The sequence below is a fragment of the Carcharodon carcharias genome, chromosome 14 (genome assembly GCF_017639515.1).
Source record: "Carcharodon carcharias isolate sCarCar2 chromosome 14, sCarCar2.pri, whole genome shotgun sequence".
In the NCBI taxonomy this organism is placed as follows: Eukaryota; Metazoa; Chordata; class Chondrichthyes; order Lamniformes; family Lamnidae; genus Carcharodon; species Carcharodon carcharias.
Genome location: NC_054480.1, coordinates 53300758 through 53322584, shown reverse-complemented (window position 1 = coordinate 53322584; position 21827 = coordinate 53300758). Strand labels below are relative to the sequence as shown.

General features: G+C 41.1%; 1 protein-coding gene across 2 annotated transcripts in view; it reads left to right on the top strand.

Annotated features, from left to right (window-relative positions):
* zfp64 (zinc finger protein 64 homolog (mouse)) overlaps positions 1 to 21827 on the top strand; it is an 82899-nt gene that overhangs the window by 44321 nt on the left and 16751 nt on the right. For both annotated transcript variants that reach the window (XM_041203663.1, XM_041203664.1), the window contains 2 exons: positions 7517 to 7687; positions 18792 to 18854. In XM_041203663.1, coding sequence (XP_041059597.1) covers positions 7517 to 7687; positions 18792 to 18854 — 234 coding nt within the window. The remainder of the gene's footprint in view (positions 1 to 7516; positions 7688 to 18791; positions 18855 to 21827) is intronic.

Genomic DNA, 21827 nt, shown 5'->3' with positions numbered 1-21827 from the left:
ACACTGATCTTGGAGTACTCCAGTACAAACCTTCCTCCAGTCCAAAAAAATCCTTTAACCACTGCTCTGTTTCCTGTCACTCAACCAATTTTGTATCAATGTTGCTACAATCTCTCTTTTGTTCCTTGAGCTGTAACTTTTCTGACTAGTCTGCCGTGTGGCACTATATCAAATGCCTTTTGGAAGTCCATGTAAACCACATCAACATCATTGCCCTCACCAATCCTCCCTGTCATCTTATCAAAAAACTCCAAGTTTGCCCTTAACAAATCCATGCTGGCTTTCCTTAATTAACCTGCATTTGTCCTTGTGACTATTAATTTTTTCTTGAATTATTGTCTCCTGAAGCTTCCTCACCACTGAGATCAAACTGACCTGTAGATGCTAGATTTATCTTTACTCTCTTGAGTCCAAAGAAGACTGGAAGATTATGACCATTAATTTCCACACTCTGTACCCTTGGATGTGTCTCATCTGGTCCTGGTGTCTTCTCAACGTGTATGGACAGTCTATCCAGTACCTCATTATCAATGTTAAACCCTTCAAGTGTTTTAATTACCTCCTCTTTCACCATGAGCTGTGCATCTTCTTCCTTGGTAAAGATAGGTGCAAGTATTCGTTTAATATAAAATAAACAAAAATAAAAATACCTGGAAAAACTCAGCAGGTTGGACAGCATCTGCAGAGAGGAACACAGTTAACGTTTCGAGTCCGTATGACTCTTCAACAGAACTAAGGAAAAATAGAAAAGAGGTGAAAAAAGCTGGTTTAAGAGGGGGTGGGACAGGTAGAGCTGGATAGAGGGCCAGTGATAGGTGGAGATAGCCGAAAGATGTCATAGACAAAAGGACAAAGAAGTGTTGGCGGTGGTGATATTATCTAAGGATTGTGCTAATAGGTGACATTAAGGGTAGAAAGCAGGACAAGCAAGGTGCACATAGCCCTATTCATTTAATACTTCAGCTATGCTCCATGCATAATCTCATTTTTGGTCCCTCATCAGCCCCACTCCTCTTACCACCCTGTTACTATTTATGTGACTGTAGAAGACTTGGGATTACCTTTTGTAGGAAAATGTGGCAGCAAATTTGGCACAACAAGTTCCCACAATCAGCAATTAAATAAACAACCATACAATAAAAAGTGACTTTGTTGTCCTTGACATTTCTTGACTTTGACAATTTTTAATCCATGATGTCACCCCTCACTATCTTTGTAATCTCTCCAGCTCTGCATTTCAATTTTCTCACCCTTGGCAGCCAAACCTTCAACTGTCCAGGTGCCACTAAGGAATTCCTCCTTAAACTCCTCCATTGTCTAAGTCAGTCTTTTTAAAAAACTGTAAAAATTCCACATCTGTCATCAAACTGCTGGGCATCCCCCCCTACCGTCTCCTTCAACTAGAGGTACATTTTTTTTGTGGCCCTGAGTCATATTGGGATATTTTTCTTCATTAAAGACATTAGAAAAAGCAAGTTGCTGTTATCATTTCTCCTGAGTAGGTGACTCACAGACCTGTAAAAATCTAGCTTATTGGTTTGTGCTGATTTAGTTAATCTCAGCCAGGAGATTACAAATGGCATTATGTAACCCTTGGTTTTGCAGTGAAAAGCTACCCAAGGTTCTAGGTACATATCACTGTTGAATAGTCCTGCTGGAACAGGTTTACAGTGGGTGTCAAAACATGCTAGTTTGTGATGCTCTTATGACACAATATTGTTGAGACTCACATGTGAATGAATAATGGGTGAGGCGTTTAGCCAGTGTCTGTGAAACTGTATCCTAGCAAGTATTCAAGCAAGGTGAAGAGGTAGAGAGGGGAAAGGAATTGGTGAGCAAACCAGAAAGGAAAGATGTTTCGACTTCACCGTTCGTTTACATGCTTCAGCAAATATAGCTCTCGACAAGTAGTCCCTTAGCAACCAAACTACTAACAATAAAGAGGTAATTTGAAATTAAAGCAGTCCCACAAAATCAATTTGAGCGCCAAATTGGCTGCCACGTTTACAACCATGACAACTGACACAAAAGGATTTTTTTTGCTGCTTTGAGGTCGTCATGCTTCTTAATATGTAATTGAATCAGGTCATTTTAATCCAGAGTAGGATTGTCTCATTTTTTGAATGTTTTTCTGACTCTTTCTAATTTAGAAAGTGTAAGCTTCTAGCACTCTTGGCTTTGAGAGGAATTGCTGGAGGTGCTGTACTTTCGATCTGATATTAAACCAAGCTTTCGTTTACTGGCTCGGGTGAACGTAAGAGATCGTATAACATTATTCAAAGAAGAACGGAGTTTTTTTATTCAGTTGTAGGAAGAGGGTGTTGCTGGCAAGGTCAGCATTTACTGCCCATCATAATTGCTCTTGAAGGTGGTGGTGTGCTACTGCCTTCTTGAATTCCTGCAGTTGGTGAGGTGAAAGTACTCAGGATTTTGGCCCAGTTGTGATGAAGGAAGGGTTATGTATTTTCAGGTAGGGATGGTGTGTGACTTAGAGGTGGGGATGCTCCCATGCACCTGCTGCCCTTGTCCTAATAAAAATGTAGAAAAAAGAAGCAGGAGTAGGCCATTCACCTCTTTGAGTCTGCTCCGCCATTCAATATGATCATGGCTGATCCTCCCACTCAATGCCATACTCCTCTCTCCTCATACCCCTTGACACAATTAAAGTCTAGATATCTATCTATTTCCTCCTTAAATATATTCAGTGACTTGGCGTCCAAGCCTTCTGTGGTAGAGAATTCCACAGGTTCACTGTCCGCTGTATGAAGTAGTTTCTCATCTCAGTCTTAAATGGCCTACCCTGTATCCTGAGACTGTGGCCCTTGTTTTAGACCCCTCAGCCATCTCTATATCCAGTTTGACCAGCCCTGTCTGGATTTTATACATTTCAGTGAAATCCCTTCTCATTCTTCTAAACTCCATTGAATGCAGGCCTAGTCGACTCAATTTGTCCTCATATGACAACCTTGCCATTAGTCTGGTGAGCCATTAGTCTGATGAACATTCGCTGCATTCTATGGCAAGTAGGTAAGGAGACCAAAACTGTACACACTACTCCAGGTGTGTTCTCGCCAAGGCCCTGTCCAGCTGCAGTAAAGACATCCTTGCTCCTGTACTCAAGTCCTCTCGCAATGAAGGCTAACATACCATTTGCTGCCTTAACTGCTTCCTGCACTTGCATGCTTGCTTTCAGTGATTGGTGTACAAAAACAACCAGGTCCCCCTGCACATCAACATTTCCCAATCTATCACCATTTAAATAATACTCTATCATTTTTTTCCCCTACCGATGTGGGTAACTTCACACTTATCCACGTTATGCTGCATCTGCCATGTGTTTGTGCACTCACTCAACTTGTCTAAATCATCTTAAAGCCCCTTAACATCCTCTTCACCACTCGCATTCCCACCAAGCTCTGTATTGTCAGCAAACTTGGAAATATTACATTTGGTTCCTTCATCCAAATTATTGATATATGTGAATAGCTGGGGCACAAGCACTGATCCCTGCAGTATCCCACTAGTCACCACCTACCACTCTGAAAAATACCCATTTATTCCTACTCTGTTTTCTCTCTGCTGACCAATTCTCAATCCATGCCAATATATTACCACCCTCCCCCCCCAACCCTGCCAATGCCATGTGCTTTCATTTTTCACACCAGCCTCTTTTGTGGGACTTTATAAAAAGCTTTCTAAAAATCCAAATGCACCACACCCACTGGTCCTTCCTTATCTATTCTGCTAGTTAAATCCTCAAAAAAATTCCAGTAGGTGTGTTAAACATGATTTCCCTTTCGTAAATCCGTGTTGACTTTGTCTAATCCTGTTTATGTTTTCTAATTGTCCTGTTATTACATCCTTTATAATAGACCCTAGCATTTTCCCTAAAACTGGTATAATTCCCTGTTTTATCCCTCCCTCTCTTTAAATAGTGGGATTACATTTGCCACCTCTAATCCACCAGGCCTGTTCTAGAATCTACACAATTTTGGAAGATGACAACCAACCCATCCTTTATTTCCAAGGCCACCTCCTTTAGTACCCTGGGATGTAGATTATCAGGCCCTGGGGATTTCAGTTTTCAATCCCATTAATTTCTCCAGCAATTTTTTAGTAATATTAATTTCCTTCAATTCCTCCTTGTCACTAGACCTTTGTTTCTTAGCATTTCTAGGGAGTTATTTGTGTTTTCTTCCATGAAGACAGAACTGAAGTAGCTATTTAATGGCTCTGCCAATTCCTTGTTTTCTATTATAAATTCTCATGTTTCAGACAGTAAGGGACCTACATTTGCCTTCACTAATTTTTTACTTTTTACACACTTATAGAAGTGTTACAGTCTGCTTTTATGTTCCTTGCAAGATTACTCTCACTCTATTTTTCCCCTCTTAATCAATCTCTTGGTCCTCCTTTGCTGAATTCTAAACTGCTCCCAATCCTCAGGCTTGCTACTTTTTCTAGCAGCTTTATATGACTCCTCTTTGCATCAGGGTTACCACCCTTAATTTCTTTTGTGAACCATTTTTGGGCCACTTTTCCTGTTGTGTTTTTGTGCCAGAAAGGAATGTATAACTGTTGCAATGCATACATTTGTTCCTTAACTATTAGCCATTACCTATCCACTGTCATGCCTTTTAATGAAATCCCCCAATCTATCTTAGCCAACTCGCATCTCATATCTTTGTAGTTTCCCTTGTTTAGACGTAGGACCATTATGGTCCCCAGCTGAGGTTCCCCTGAAATCCAGCTTGAATGATCATAACTTTTATTTGTTTGCTTAGATACGTGGAGAGTAGCTACTGAACAGAGTTACAGGAGTCAGCTGATTAACTTTACAAAAGAATAAAACATTTATTCAACAAGAAAAGATGAACAATTTAATAATATCCCTTCAGTCACGCCTATACCTTTACAGATATGTACAGATTTATAAGGATAACATAGGTCATAAAAGCTATCTTATACTTTACACAGTAAGCACCCAGTCCATGTAAACCTATGGCATCTTGTGGTCAGACACACCACACTCTGACCTCAAGTGACAGATGCCATCTCTACCAGATGCTATGGATCTCTCCTCAACTCCCCCCAGACACTTGTCACACCGTAAGCCATACAGTCTCATTGAATTCTGTCCTTTACATGAGGGTTTCCAATCTCCACTCTCCAAGACCTCACCCTGGAATCTTCACCCAAACTGAGGTTTTGTCTCGGATGCCTTCTGCAAGGGTTTGCCTGCATGGTTTTGAACTCCCTTTCTGATGTTCCTCTTCCCTGGGTCACAACATGCATTCAAGCTGTTTTCCATGTACTCTGTCTCAGCTGTCAACAGTACACCACTGCTTCACATGCCCATAGCAAAGATTACAGACCTTTAGCTGTCTCTTTGGACCTTCTTGCAAGCTGTTCTTGCTTTAAATCTGCTTTCTGTAGCTTTTGTCTCTAAATATGAAGCTTGGAGCCTCTCTGCCCTTCACTCTTAACTTCACTTATCAGGACCTTTTCCCAGGTTCCTGTCCTTCCTTTAACTACAACGTCTTTGGACTTTCCCCTCTTCCACTCCCTTGGATTTTTGGGTTTTTTCTTTAGCTTGGGACTTCTACCTGTCCCCCATGCTCCAGTCTCTCCTGGCAGCAACTCCAAAACCAGCTGAATTCCAACAGCTTCTAAATCAAACTGCTGTCAGTCTCCTTTGTGTATGTCTGTGGGAGGAACCTGCCTATCTGACCCCCTGTTGCTAGGCAACAGCACTGTTTTTCTACTGTGTGTTTACTTTTACTTTATAGCAGTCGTAAACTCCTCATTAGAAATGCAAGCCGCCTTTTAAAGTGAAACTAAAGCTCCGTTTGACCCCTCTTAACACACAGATACAGATATACAAATGAAACTTAAACTTTAAAGCTAAAACTCATCCCTAACGCCCACAAATGCCAATATAACTTAGTTAAACTACCTCTGTTTCCTAACAAGGACCCTTGTTTCAGATCGGACTGCTTCAATTTCCATCCTAATGCAGAATTCTATCACGTTATGGTCACTGTTCCCTAAAGGACCCTGCACAACAAAATTATTAATTAACCCCTTCTCATTGCACAATACCAAATCTAGGATAGCCTGTTCCCTATTTGGTTCCTCGACATACTGGTCTAAAAAAATCATCTCGTACATGCTGCAGAAATTCATTCACCACAGTATTGTTGCTAATTAGATTTGCCCAGTCTATGTGTATATTAGTCATCCATAATTACTGTAGCACACTTGTTACATGCATCTCTAATTTCCTGTTTAATGCCATCCCCTACTTTACCACTACTGTTTGGAGGACTATAGACAACTCTACATTTTCTGCCCCATGTTGCTTAGAAGCTCCATCCAGGCTGATTCTACATTTAGATTTTCTAAGCGAATATTCTCTCTCACTATTGCACTGATTTCATCCTTAACTAACAGTATCACTGCCTCATTTTCCTTTTTGTCTGTCCATCCTAAATATTGAGTACCTTTAGATATTCACTTCCCAGCCTTGGTCACGCTGCAGCCATGTCTCCATAATCACAATTATTATCATACCTGTTTACATCTATTTGCGTTGTTAGTCCATCTACCTTATTACAAATGGTCCATGCGTACAGATACAATGCCTTTAGACTTTTTAGTATTTTACACTTCCTTTGTACTATGGCCCTATTGCTGCTAGTCTTTGTTTCGTCTGTCTTCCACTTTTACTTTATACATTTGTCTTTGGTTCCTATCTTAGTTTCCATCTTTTGTGTCTCCCCACTCAGGTTCCCATCCCAATGCATCAGGAATCTAAATCCATCCCTACTACACCATCTCTCTAGCCATTCATTCATCTGGTCTATTCTCCTATTCCTGATCTCGATAGCATGTGGCACTGGGAGTAATCATGAGATTACTACTTTTGAGATCCTGCTTTTTAATTAATTTCCCTACTCTCTATATTCTGCTTTCAGGACCTCATCCCTCTTTTTACCTGTGTTGTTGGTACTGATATGGATCACGACCCCTGGCTGTTCACCCTCTCACTTAAGAATGTCCTACAACTGCTCAGTGACACTCTTGACCCTGGCACCAGGGAGGCAACATACCACCCTGGTGTCATGCCTGAGGCCACAGAAACATCTCCCTGTTCTCCTTATGATAGAACCCCCTATCACTATTGTTGTCCCACTTTTTTTTTCTCTCCCATATCCTGTGTAGCTGAGCCAGCGTCATGTCATGGACTTGGCTTTTGCTGCATTCCCTTGAGTAACCATCTCCCCCCAGCAGTACCCAAAACAAAAAATCTGTTAGAGAGCGAGATGGACCTAGTGGGCTCCTACACTACCTACCTAGTGTTTTTACTCTGTCTGGCGGTCACCCGTTCCCTTTCTGCCTGCGCACTCTTTACCTGCGGTGTGACCACTTCACTGTAAGTGCTATCTACAAAAAAATTAAAGGAATGCAGAACAGTTATTTGTGCAACAAATTAATATTACTTCTGTTTGTACAGTTCCCAGCCGATTGTCAGAATTTGGTTTTGAACAAGGATATCAGACTTATCTACCCAGTACCAGCAGTGCAGGTCAAGTTTCTGATCTATCCCTGGGACCCACCAGATCAACTCCAAAAAAATCAAAATCAAATTCAACATCACAAAAGAAACTAACATGCTGCTATCCAGGTATGTGTAAAACTCCTTAAATGGTTAGTCATCTTCAAGAGCTCTTGTAGTACGCAGGACTTGTATAATTCCAGTTCTGCGGATAAAATAATGGGAGCTAACTGAAAACTTCATTTTGATGCTGGCTGTGTGGCTAAAATCTTCACCCCTGTGAAATTAAGAAGTCTCTACACATCACAATGCAACTTTTGCAGCTTGTTCAACACAAGATTGAGAAATAGAAGCTGTACAATGATAGTTGATGGAAAGTAATTCTGCCCAAATCTGTACACTTTGATGAATGAGGTGGGATGTGTCTTTTTAAATTTAGTTTTTGTGTATACAGTTCTAGATTTATGGCTGGGACCAGTGTCCTGGCGAATCGAATAACTAGGGCTGTAGAGAGGGCTTTAAACTAAATAGAGAGGGGGAGGGTTCTGGATAGGGAAGAGGGGGAAAAAATGGTAAAAAGGCAAAATTAATGGTTCTTTACATAAATGCATGTAGTATTCAGAACAAAATAAATGAATTAATGGCACAAATGGGTAAGATCTTATAGTCATTACGGAGACATGGTTACAATGAGATCAGAGCTGGGAACTAAATATTCATGGGTATGTGACTTTTCGAAAGGACAGGCAAGAAGGAAGGAGTAGTGGAGTAGCTTTGTGAATATGAGATGGCATAAGTATGATAGCAAGAAATGATCTTGAATTGGAAGATGTGGAATCCATATGGGTGGAGGTAAGAAATAACAAGGGGAAGAAGACACTGGTGGGAATAGTCTGTTGGCCCCCTGACAGTAGTTATGCTGTAAGACAGAGAAAAAATCAGGAGATAATGAGGGCATGTAAAAAAGGCAGCATATTAATCATGGGTGACTTTAATCTTCATGTAGATTGGGCAAATCAAATTGGCAGAGGTAGCCATGAGCAAGAATTCATAAACTGTATTCGGGACTGTTTCCTAGAACAATATGTTGTGGATCCAACCAGGGATCAGGCTATTTTGGATCTGGTAATGTGTAATGAGGCAGGTTTAATAAGTGATCTCGGAGTAAAAGATCCCCTAGGAAGCAGTGACCATAACATGGTGGAAGTTAGCACTCAGCTTGAGGATGAGAAACTTAGTTTGGAAACAACTGTGCTAAACTTAAATAAGTGTAATTACAAAGGAATGAGGGCAGAGTTGGCTGGAGTGGACTGGGAAAAGAGTTTAGCAGAGAAGACAGTTGATGAACAATGGCAGACGTTTAAGAAAATGGTTCATGACTCGCAGTAAAGATATATCCCAGTAAGAAAGAAGGATTGTAGGAAAGAGATTAACCAACCATGGTTAACCAAGGAAGTTAAGGATAGTATCAAAGTGAAAGAGAAAACATACAATGTGGCAAAGATTAGTGGTAAGCCAGAGGATTGGGAAAGTTTTAAAAAACAACAGAAGATGACTAAAAAAATAAGGAGGGAGAATATAAACTTTGAGGATAAACTAGCAAGTAATATAAAAATGGACAGTAAGACCTTCTTTAAATATATAAAAAGGAAGAGAGAGGCCATAGTCAATATAGGCCCCTTAGAGAATGAGGCTGGGTAAATAATACTGAGGAAGCAGGAAAATGCAGAGGAGTTGAATAAATACTTTGCATCAGTCTTCATGGTGGAAGACACTAATAGCAAACCAAAAATACTAAATAATCATGGGGCAAAAGGGGGGGGAGGAAGTAAATACAATAACTATCACTGGAGAAAAATTATTAGGGAAATTAATGGGGCAAAGGCCAATAAGTCACCTGGACCTGATGGGTTGCATCCTAGGATATTAAAGGAAGTAGCTGCAGAGATAGTGGATGCACTGGTAGTAATCTTCCAAGAATCCTTAGATTCTGGAAAAGTCCCAGAGGATTGGAAAACACCCTTATTCAAAAAGGGAGATAAAATACAGGTATCTATAGGTCAGTAGGCTTAACATCTGTCAGTGGGAAAATGTTAGAGTCTATTATAAAGGATGTAATAGCAGAGCATTTAGAAATGCATACTATAACCAAGCAGAATCAGCATGACTTCATGAAGGGGAAATCATGCCTGAAAAACTTATTAGAATTCCTTGAGGAGGTAGCAACCAGGAAAGATAATGGGGAACTAGTAGATGTAATATATTTGAATTTCCAAAAGGCTTGCGATAAGGTTCCACACATAAGGCTACTTAATAAGATAATAGCCCATGGTGTTGGGGGTAGTGTATTAGCATGGATAGAGGACTGGCTAACTAATAGAAGACAGAGAGTTGGGATACGGGGGGCATTTTCAGGATGGCAACCTGTAACTAGTGGAGTGCCACAGGGGTCAGTGCTGGGGCCACAATTAATTACAATATATATTAATGACTTGGATGAGGGAAATGAATGTACTATCGCCAAGTTTGCAGATAACACAAAAGTAGGTGGGAAGACAAGTGGTGAGGATGACACAAGGAGTCTACAGAGGGATATAGACAGGTAAGTGAATGGGCAAAAATGTGGCAGATGGAATATAATGTGGGAAAATATGAGGTTATGAACTTTGGCAGGAAGAATAGAGGAGCTTAAATGGAGAAAGACTGAAGAAAGCTGCAGTGCAGAGGGATTTGGGGGTCTTCGTGCATGAATCACAAAAAGCTAGCATACAAGTTCAGCAGGTAATAGGTAAGGCAAATGGAATGTTGGCTTTTATTTCAAAGGGAGTGGAGTATAAATATAGGGAAGTTTTGCTAAAACTATGCAAGGCACTAGTTAGACCACACCTAGAATACTGCGAACAGTTTTGGTCTCCTTATCTAAGGAAAGATATACTGGCATTGGAGGCAGTCCAGAGAAGGTTCATAAGGCTAATCCTGGGGATGGAGGGATTTTCTTATGAGGAGAGGTTGAGTAGGTTGGGCCTGTACTCATTGGAGTTTAGAAGAATGAGAGGTGACCTTATCGAAACATATAAGATTCTTAGGGGGCTTGACAGGATAGATGCTGAGAGATTGTTTCCCCTTGTGGGAGAGCCTAGGACCAGAGGGCATAATCTCAGAGTAAGGGGTCACCCATTTAAAACAGATGAGCAGCAATTTCTTCTCTCAGAGGGTAGTCAATCTGTGAAATTCTTTACCGCAGAGGGCTGTAGAACCTGTGTCTTTTAGCATATTGAAGGCTGAGCTAGACAGATTTTTAATCAGTAAAGGAATCATGGAATATGGGGAAAGACAGGAAAGTGGAGTTGAGGATTATCAGATCAGCCATCATCTGAATGGCGGAGCAGACTCGATGGGCTGAATGGCTTACTTCTGCGCCTAAGTTTTATGGTCTAGTCTATCTACCTCTGCCTCAAAGATATTCAAGGATTCTGCCTCAACCATCTTTTGAGGAAGAGAATTCCAAAGCCACACAATTCTGAGAGAAAAAAATGTCCTTATTTCTGTCCTAAATGGGCGACCCCTTATTTTTAAACAGTCCTGTCTAGTTCTAGATTCTCCCGCAAGAGGAAACATCCTCTCCACATCCATCCTGTCAAGTCTCTTCAGTGTCTTATATGTTTCAATCAAGTCGCCTCTTACTCTTCTAAACTCCAGCGGATACAAACCTAACCTGTCCAGCAACCTGCCCATTTCACGTATTAATCTAGTAAACTTTCTCTGAACTGCTTCAAATGCAATTTCATCTTTCCTTAAATATGGAGACCAATACTGTACACAGCAGTCCAGATGTGGCCTCATCAATGTCCTGTTTAGCTGAAGCTTAGCCTCCCTACTCTTGTAATCAGTTCCCCTTGCAGTAAATGATAATATTCTATTAGCTTCGCTAATTACTTGCTGCACCTGCATACTAAACTTTTGCGATTCATGCACTAGGGTACCCAGATTCCTATGCATTTGCAATCTTGCACTGTTTAGATAATATGCCTCTTTTTTTTATTCGTCCTGCCAAAATGGACAACCTCACATTTTCTCACATTATACTCCATTTGCCAGATCTTTGCCCACTCACTTGACCTATCTATATCCTTTTGTAGCCTCCTTATATCCTCTTCACAACGTACTTTCCTACTTATCTTTTTGCCATCAGCAAATTTAGCAATCATACCATTGGTCCCTTCATCTAAATCATTTATATAAATTGTAAAGAGTTGAGGCCCCAGCCTTGATCCTTTGGCAAACCATTTGGCACATCTTGCCAACCAGAAAATGACCCATTTGTGCTTACTTTCTGTTTCCTGTTAGCTAGCCAATCTCCTATCTTTGCCAATATATTATCCCTCACATCATGAACTTTTAGCTTCCGCAATGGGGTTCGGTTAGCTCAGTTGGCTTGATAGCTGGTTTGTGATGCAGAGTGACGCCAACAGCATGGGTTCAATTCCTGCACTGGCTGAGGTCATCCATGAAGGCCCAGCAGTCTCAACCTCTCCCCTCGCCTGAGGTGTGGTGATCCTCCAGCTAATCTCACCACCAGTTGTCACACTCTAATGAGAGAGCAGCCTATGGTCGCCTGGCAGTATGGCGACTTTGTTAGGGCAGGACTTTGAGTTTGGCATGTGGGCACGGTTGGCAGGCTCGAGAGCGGCCAGGAAATGGGCGTCCACCCACAATCAGTCCCCAACCATGATTTCAAGCTGTGATGTGTGAAAGGCGTGCAGAAATGCTCAGCGCTGCAAGTGGGAGTGAGAGAAGGGCGAATGCTGAAGTCAGCATGGGGGAGCACCCACAGAAAGCTCCCTGAAGGCAGGGAGCTGCCTTAGGGTGCTGAAGAATCAAAAGCCATAAATAAAGATTTTCAAATGCTGGAAAAAAAAATGTCCATGCATCAGGATCAGTCACCTGAACATATGGCTGATGTAAATTCTGTCAAAGTTTTTATTTTTAAAAAATTAATATCAGAAACCTCACCCCGCCCTTGAATGAAGTTTCCTCAAAAAGGCAAAGGCTACCTGGCCGATTCGTCTGCCCGCCAACCGTAACGTTGGACAGGCAACAAAAAATCACAGTCGATTACTACGTTAGTGGCCTTAATAGGCCAGCAGTGCGCCCACCGACTGAAATATCGTGTGAGTGCGCGATGACGCCGAGATGCTCACCCGATGTCATCACGTGCTATTTCTTGCACGAGCGGGTCGGGCGTGAGCCCGCATGCCGAGCAAAAAATTCTGCCCTTAGTTCCTGCGATAAACTTTGATGAGGTACCTTATCAACTGCCCTCTGAAAATCTAAGTACAGTACATCTACCGGTTCCCCTTTATTCACAGCACCTGTTGCTCCTTCAAAAAACTCTAATAAATTGGTTAACATGATTTCACTTTCACAAAGCCATGTTGACTCTGCCTGATTATCTTAAATTTATCTAAGTGCTCTTTATAACATCTTTAATAATAGCTTCTAATATTTTCCCTATGATAGGTGTTAAAGCTAACTGGCCTATAGTTTCCTGTTTTCTGTCTCCCTTCCTTTTTGAAGGATTTGCTATTTTCCAATTTAATGAAACATTCCCTGAATCTAGTGAATTTTCAAAAATTAAAATCAACATATCAACTATCTCACTAGCCACTTCTTTTAAGACCCTAGGATGAAAACCATCAGGATCCGGGGACTTGTCAACCCGCAGTTCCAACAATTTGCTAAGCACCACTTGCTTGGTGATTGTAATTTTCATGAGTTCCTCCCTCCCTTCCAATTCCTGATTTACAGCTATTTCTGGGATGTTACTTGCATCCTCTATAGTGAAGACCAATTCAAAATACCTGTTCAATTCATCTACCATCTCCTTATTTTCCATTATTAAATCCCAGACTCACTTTCTATAGGACCAATGCTCACTTTGTTAACTCTATTTTCTTTTTTAAATATCTATAGAAACTCTTACTATCTGTCTTTATATTTTAGCTAGTTTTCTCTTGTACTCTAATTTCCCCCCATATGAATCTTTTGGCCATTCTTGCTGTTTTTTATATTTTGTCCAGTAGAACTATAGAAAAGTTACGGTGCAGAGAGAGGCCATTCAGCCCACCATGTCTGCGTCGACCATAAAAAGAGGAAAAAGAAACTAGCCACTCATTTTTAATCCCACTTTCCAGCACCTGGTCCATAACCTTGCAGATTACAGCACTTCAGGTGCATATCCTGGTACCTTTTAAATGAGTTGAGTATTTCAACCTCAGTCACCAATTTAGGTAGTGAATTCCAGACACCCACCACCCTCTGGGTAAAATGCTTTTCGTCATACCTCCTCTAATCCTTCTACCAATCACCTTAAATCTATGCCCCCTGATAATTGACCCCTCAGCTAAGGGAAACAGTTCTTTCCTGCCTACCTTAATTTTGTACACCTTGACTAGGTCACCCTCAGCCTCCTCTGTTCTAAGGCAAAGAATCCTAGCCTATCCAATCTTTCTTTATAGCTGTAGTTTTCAACATTCTTGTAAATCTCCTCTGTATTCTCCCCAGAGCAATTATCTCCTTCACAAATTATGTCCTGTACACAAAATTCCAGCTGTGGCCTGACCAGCGTTTTGTACAGTTTCAGCATTGCATCCCTGCTTTTGTATTCAATATCCCAACCAATAAATGAAAGCATTCCATATACCATCTTTTACCACCTTATCCACCTGTCCTGCCACCTTCAGGGACCTGTGGACATGCACTTCAAGATCTCTCACTTCCTCAACCCCTCTCAATATCCTCCCATTTATTCAGTATTCCTTTGCTTTGTTTGCCCTCCCCAAATGCATTACCTCACACTTCTCTGGATTGAATTCCATTTTGCCACTTCTTCGTCCACTCAACCAAGCCATTGATACCATTCTGTAGTTGACAGTTATCCTCTTCACTATCAACTCTGTGGCCAATTTTTGTGTCATCCACAAATTTCCCAATCATGCTTCCCACATTTAAGTCCAACTCATTAATGTATATGATAAACAACAATGCCCCAATGCTGAGCCTTGTGAAAGGCCACTTTCCACTCCAAGAACATCCATTGATCATTACCGTTTGGTTCAGGTCACCGAGCCAATTTTGGATCCAACTCACCACCTTTCCCTGTAAACCCTGAGATCTCACTTTTCTGACCAGTCTGCCATGTAGGACCTTATCAAATTCCTTACTAAAGTGCATGCAGACAACATCCATTGCACTACCCTTATCAATCTCCCTAGTTACTTACTCAAAAAATTCTATTAATTTAGTACGCGCTTTACGCTCTGCCCCCTCCTCCAAGTCATAAGAAATAGGAGCAGGAGTAGGCCATTTGTCCCCACAAGCCTGCCCCACCATTCAATAAGATCATGGCTGATCTGCCCCGGGCCTCAATTCCTCTTTCATACCAGCTCCTCATAGTCTTCAACCCCTGATATATTAAAAATCTATCTACCTCTTTAAATACTTCCAGTGATCTAGCCTCTCAAAACTCTCTGGGATAGAGAATTCCAGACATCCACTACCCTCTGAGAGAAGAAATTCCTTCGCATCTCAGTTTTAAATGAGTATCCCCTTATTCTGTAACTATGTCCCCTAGTTCAAGATTCCCCCACTAGTGGAAACATCTCAACATCTACCCCTCAACAAGCCCCCTCAGAATTTTGTACATTTCAATAAGATCACCTCTCATTCAATAAATAAATGCCTAACCTGTTTCACCGTTCTTGATAAGTCAACCCCTTCATCCCAGGAATCAGCCTAGTGAATCTCTTTTGAACTGCCTCCAATGCCAGTATATCCTTTCTTAAATACGTGGGCCAAAACTGTACACAGCACTCCAGGTGCAGTCTTACCAAAACCCTGCACAGTTGTAACAAGACTTCTCTATTTTTAAACTCCAACCCCTTAGCAATACAGACCAAAATTCTATTCACCTTCTTAATTACTTGCTTCACTTGTATGCTAACCTTTTGTGTTTCATGCACAAGAACACCCAGATCTCTCTCTGCTGCACTTTTTTGGAGTGTCTCTCCATTTAAATAATAGTCTGCCTTTTGATTTTTCCTACCAAGGTGCATGACTTCACACTTCCCTACATTAAACTCCATCTGCTGAGTTTTTGCCCACTCACTCAACCTGTCTCCCTCCCCTTGCATGTTCCTTATGTCCTCATCACAACATGCCTTCCCACCTATTTTTGTATCATCAGAAAATTTGGATACATTACGCTCTGCCCCCTCCTCTAAGTCATTATTATAGATAGCAAATAATTGAGGCCCAAGGAATGAGCCTTGTGGCACTCCACTAGTTATGTCTTTCCAACCTGAAAAGGACCCATTAATCCCAGCTGTCTGTTTTCTGTGAGTTAACTAATTCTCAATCCATGCTAATACATTATCCCAATATGTGAGCTCTTATCTTGTGCAATAACCTTTTATGTAGCACCTTATTGAATGCCTTCTGGAAACCCAAATACACTACATCTACCAGTTCCCCTTTATCAACTCTGCTTGCTGTTTCCTCAAAGAGCTCTAGCAAATTTGTCAAACATGATTTCCCTTTCACAAAACCACGTTGACTCTGTTTGATTGCGTTAAGCTTTTCTAAATGCCCTGCTATTTCTTGCTTAATGATGGACTCTAGCATTTTCCCAACGACAGATGTTAGGCTGACTGGCCTATAATTTCCTGCTTTTTGTCTCCCTCCATTCTTGAACAGGGGCGTTACATTAGTGATTTTCCAATCAGCTCACCCTCCCGGAATCAGTGAGTTCTGGAATATTTCGACCAATGCCTCCACCATATCTGTGGCCACTTCCTTTAAAACCCTTGGATGCAGGCCATCAGATTGGATACTCTCCACGACCACCTTTGTTAACCACGGCTGGTTCATCCTTCTCATCAAGTCCTTCTTTTTGACTGGGATAAATTTTTGCTGAGTATTATGAAATATCTGCTTAAATGTCTGCCACTGCTCACCACTGACCTTCCCCTTAGTCTATTTTCCCAACTCATTTTAGACAATTCTTTCTTCATACCTCTGTAATTGCCCTTATTTAAGTTGAGGACACTGGTTTGAGATCTGAGTTGTTCGCCCTCAAGCTGAGTTTGAAATTCTACCATGTTGTGATCGCTACCTCCTAAAGGATCCTTAACTACGAGATCTCTTAGTAATCCTACATTCCAAAATCCAAAATAGCCGCTTCCGGGCAGGTTCTGCAACATATTGCTCTAAGAAACAATTCCTGATGCACTCTACAAATCGTCTTCCATGTTACCCCTGCCAATCTGATTTGTCCAGTCAATATGCAGATTAAAATCACCCATGACAATTGTAGTGCCCTTCTCACATGCCTCCATTATCTCCTTATTTATACTTTGTTCTACAGAGAGGCAATTCTTCGGGGGGCCTGTAGACGACTCCCACCTGTGACTTCTTCCTTATTTTCAACCAAACTGATTCCATATCATGATCTATTGTACCTATATCACTACTCACCACTGCACTGATACCTTGTTTTATTAACAAAGCTACCCCACCTCCTTTTCATTTTTGCCTATTTCTAAGAAACGTCAACTACCCTTGAATATTGAGTTCCAGGTCTTGATCACCCTGCAACCACGTCTCTGTAACAGCTATCAAGTCATATCCATTTATTTTTATTTGTGCCATCAACTTACCTCTCTTGTTACAAATGCTGTGTATATTCAGATAAAGAGCCTTAAGCTTTGACTTTTTACCATTATTACTCATTCTGGTTCTAATTTCTGCTGCAGTCTTCTGCTGTACTCTTCTGCTTATATTTTCTGCCCCTTCCTGTCACACTTTGATTATTGTTCGCCTCTTCACGACCCTGAATCTTTGCTTTCTCGTTTATTTTTGATTTTCTAAATTTCCCTTCAATTGAACCCTCCCCCTCCAAATAATTAACCTTACGCCCTATCTACAACCCAAGTTACATGATTCGACAGTAAGACACAATCTTCCCCTAACAAAACCATGCTCTATTCAATCCGTCCCTTTCTATGTGCCAAACTTATGACCAAAAACATTCCAGAGTATTTAGACACTCTGCAAAAGAAAAAGCTCCAAAGAAATTATTTTACCTGCAATCAGGATACCTCACCCTTTAAATGATGCTACTACAAGGCCCATCTTGCAGCTTCATATTAGGTTTTTTGTTGGGTTAATAATGCAGACACTGCCTAGACATTTACCTGTCTAAATTTGGGATCCTGGTATCAAATGCAACAGATCTTGCTGTGTGCTATCAGGATCAGGCCAAATCAGTGTCGTGATGCACTTGGAACTCTGCTCCTGGGTGACGGAGGTAGGCGTCTGTAGTGCTGCTCAAAATAGTGCTACGACAACCAATTTCTAACACTAGTTTCTTTTATGCTGAAGTTCTGTAACAACAGATTCTTGTCACTGGAATTTGATGTATTGAGGTTGAGTGTGCATCAATGTTTATAGAAAGAAGATCTGTTTGTGTATATTGGGACCACTGGTGTAATTTGAGGAGCACCACTGCCCCTCTAGGAAATTGAGGAAATCGTATTTTCAAATTTCTTTTCACCATAAGAGTTTACAGACGATGATGGCTTCCGCCACTGAATGAATTCCTGCACGGCTTCTGCAACACTTTAGCTGTCTGACGTGACCATCAATATTTGAGGCATAATTCACCAAAGAGTTGCTTTTTGCTTTTTTGCCGTTTCTGAAGGCACAGCTTCTTATTGGGGTACACTTTCACAGGGATCAGCAGCCACTAGCCTCCCCACATGGTTATTCATTTTATGTGAGCAGGAGATTTTACTGTAAGATGCATCACAACCAATTCAGATCCTATCCTCAATTGTTGTCTACATGTGTTCTTTCTGGGTAGGTGGGTGGTTGGCTGGGGCCTGACTCAAGGCAACAATCAAAAATGAGAACATCAGCTAACTTTTTTATCCCACTCTCAACTGCCTTGGGGCACTGAGGCCCGTTGTCTTCTCCCTGTTGCTGCCTGGATTGAGATTGGCTAACTCCGCCTGATCACAAATGAAACACAAGGTTTTTTGGTATATAGAGCTTAGAACCACACCAAACAACACTTAGCTGCTGAATTGTCAGGAAAGCCTGAGAGGATTGTTTCATGTGGTGTAGAAAAGATGTACACCCTACAAAATACTATGTTTCTTTTCTTTGCCATTAGGTTGTGTATTTAAAACATCCCATGGAAATAAAGATTTAGATCGACATTTAAGAACTCACACGGGTAAGACCAATGTGTAGTAGTACTACTACCTAAATGCTCACAAATTTAAATATGTTTTGTGATTTTCTTTTCAGGCCAAATCCAGCTGGTAAGTAATAAAAATCTGCAGTTTTATTATCAGTCTTTAATTTGAGGCAGTATATAGGAAAAGGGGGAATAAGTTTCAAAGTTCACTGTTGATTCTGCCAATACTTGACTTTCCAAATAAAAATTAGAAACCCTTCTCTGTCAGCTACAATATCTGCATTTCTATACACTAGAGCAGTGTTTATGGCCCCTCTCTGTCCTCCCCTGCGGAGGTAAACTCAGGTTGAAAAACCATCTCATAAGCTCTGCCAACCCTTGCTGACCATTGTTAATGCTTGACCTTAGACAATGATTGTTGGTAGGTTGTTCAGCTACTGGGGTCTATCATGACTGATCTTGCTCTGTTCTCATTTAGCATTCACCAATTTTCATTTTGCAGAAGATGTCACTGAACCACAGTCATGATTGAGAACCCATGCTGACTGTCATATCCCTGGATCAAGAGCACTGAGGTCAATTGTAGGACTCTTACCTACATATCAGATAGAATCAGCTACCTAAACACTAGCTAGAAATCAAACTGGGGATCCTCAGGTTGAAATGACCCAGAAACTTGTCACCTTTACTATCTGTGAATCAGTGGAGCCAAAATTCATGGTTTTAATTAGAAGGTGGGGATATTCTTCCTAATGACATTATATCCCTTACTCCATTTTGTCATTTTTGTTGGTCATCTGAGAGTGGGAATAGGTTACCAAAAGTGAGTGGTTTTGCAGTGATGTGCATTCCTAATTTTTCCACATGAAATTTTGATGCCGTTACCCCCACACTATCCAGGAAAGTTCTCTCCCTTCAAGCATCTGTACACTGCCCCCAGGGGAGCAGGTCAATGTGTGAATTTGCAGTAATAAGGGGGGAATTTGAACATGTTCGGTTTGTACTTGCTGCAGCTTTACCCGGCCCTGATGGAATGGCCATTTAACTATTCCATGCATGGGAGGAGGGAGTGGATGATTCATGCATGAGATCATTTTTCTTTTGCATTTGCTTATTTCTTATTTTCAAAAAGTTGCTGGATCGTCCTTTCGAACTTATTGCAGACTATACTCTTAATACTCAAAGTGACTGCTATTGCATTCTTACTGGCATATTTTCCAAATCAGAAATCAGTTGCTACAGCCAAGATGAAAATAGCCTTGAATGCAATAAAGGAACATCTGTAATTATGGGTGACTTTAATATGCATATAGATTGGGCAAATCAAATTAGTAACAATACCATAGAGGAGGAATTCCTGGCGTGTATACAGGATGTTTTTCTGAACCAATACGTTAAGGAACCAACTAGAGAACAGGCCATCATAGACTGAGTATTGTGTAATGAGAAAGGAATAATTGGCAATCAAATTGTGCGAGGCCCCTTGGAGGTGAGCGACCATAATATGATAGAACTCTTCATCAAGATGGAGAGTGACATAGTTGATTTTGAGACTAGGGTCCTGAATCTTAATAAGGGAAACTACGATGGTATGAGGCGCAAGTTGGCTATGATGGATTGGGACAGGTTACTTAAATGAATGATGGTGGATAGGCAATAGCAAACATTCAAAGAGCACATGGGTGAACTGCAACAATTGTTTATTCCTGTTTGGTGCAAAAGTAAAACGGGAAAGGAGGCCAAACCATGGCTTCCAAAGGAAATTAGAGATAGTATTAGATGGAAGGAAGAGGCATACAATTGGCCAGAAAAAGCAACAGGCCTGAGGATTGGGAGCAGTTTAGAATTCAGCAAAGGAGGGCTAAGGAATTGATTAAGAAGGGGAAAATAGCGTATGAGAGTAAACTTGCGGGGAACATAAAAACTGACTGTAAAAGTTTCTATAGGTATGTGAAGAGAAAAAGATAGGTGAAGACAAATGTAGGTCCCTTACAGTCAGAAACAGGGAATTTATAATGGGGAACAAAGAAATGGCTGACCAACTAAATACATACTTTGGTTCTGTCTTCACAAAGGAGGACACAAATAATATACCAGAGATGTTGGGGAACACAGGGTTTAGTGAGGGGGAGGAATTGAAAGAAATCAGTATTAGTAGGGAAATGGTGTTGGAGAAATTGATGGGATTGAAGACCGATAAATCCCCAGGGCCTGATAATCTACATCCCAGAGTACTTAAGGATGTGGCCCTAGAAATAGTGGATGCATTGGTGGTCATCTTCTGAGATTCTATGGACTGTGCAACAGTTTCTACAGATTGGGGGGTAGCTAATGTGACCCCACTATTTAAAAAGGGAGGTAGAGAGAAAACAGGGAATTATAGACCAGTCAGCCTGACATTAGTAGTGGGGAAAATTCTAGAGTCCATTATAAAAGATTTAGTAGCTGAACACATGGAAAACAGTGGCAGAATCGGACAGAGTCAGCATGGATTTATGAAAGGGAAATCATGCTTGACAAATCTACGAGAATTTTTCGAGGATGAAACTAGTAGAGTTGATGAGCGGGAGCCAGTGGATGTGGTTTATTTGGACTTTCAGAAGGCTTTCGACAAAATCCCACATAAGAGATTGGTGTGTAAAATTAAAGCACGTGGGATTAGGGGTAGTGTATTGAGATGGATAGAAAATGGTTGGCAGGCAGGAAACAAAGAGAAGGAATAAACGGGTCTTTTTCTGAATGACAGGCAGTGACTAGTGGAGTACCACAGGAATTGGTGCTGGGACCCCAGTTATTCACAATATAAATGATTTAGATGAGGGAACTAAAAGTAATGTCTCCAAACTTGCAGATGACACAAAGCTGGGTGGGAGGGTGAGCTGTGAGGAGGATGCAGAGATGCTTCATTGTGATTTGGACAAGCTGACTGAGTGGGCAAATGCATGGCAGATGCAGTATAATGTGGCTAAATGTGAGGCAAAAACAGGAAGGCAGATTATTATCTGAATG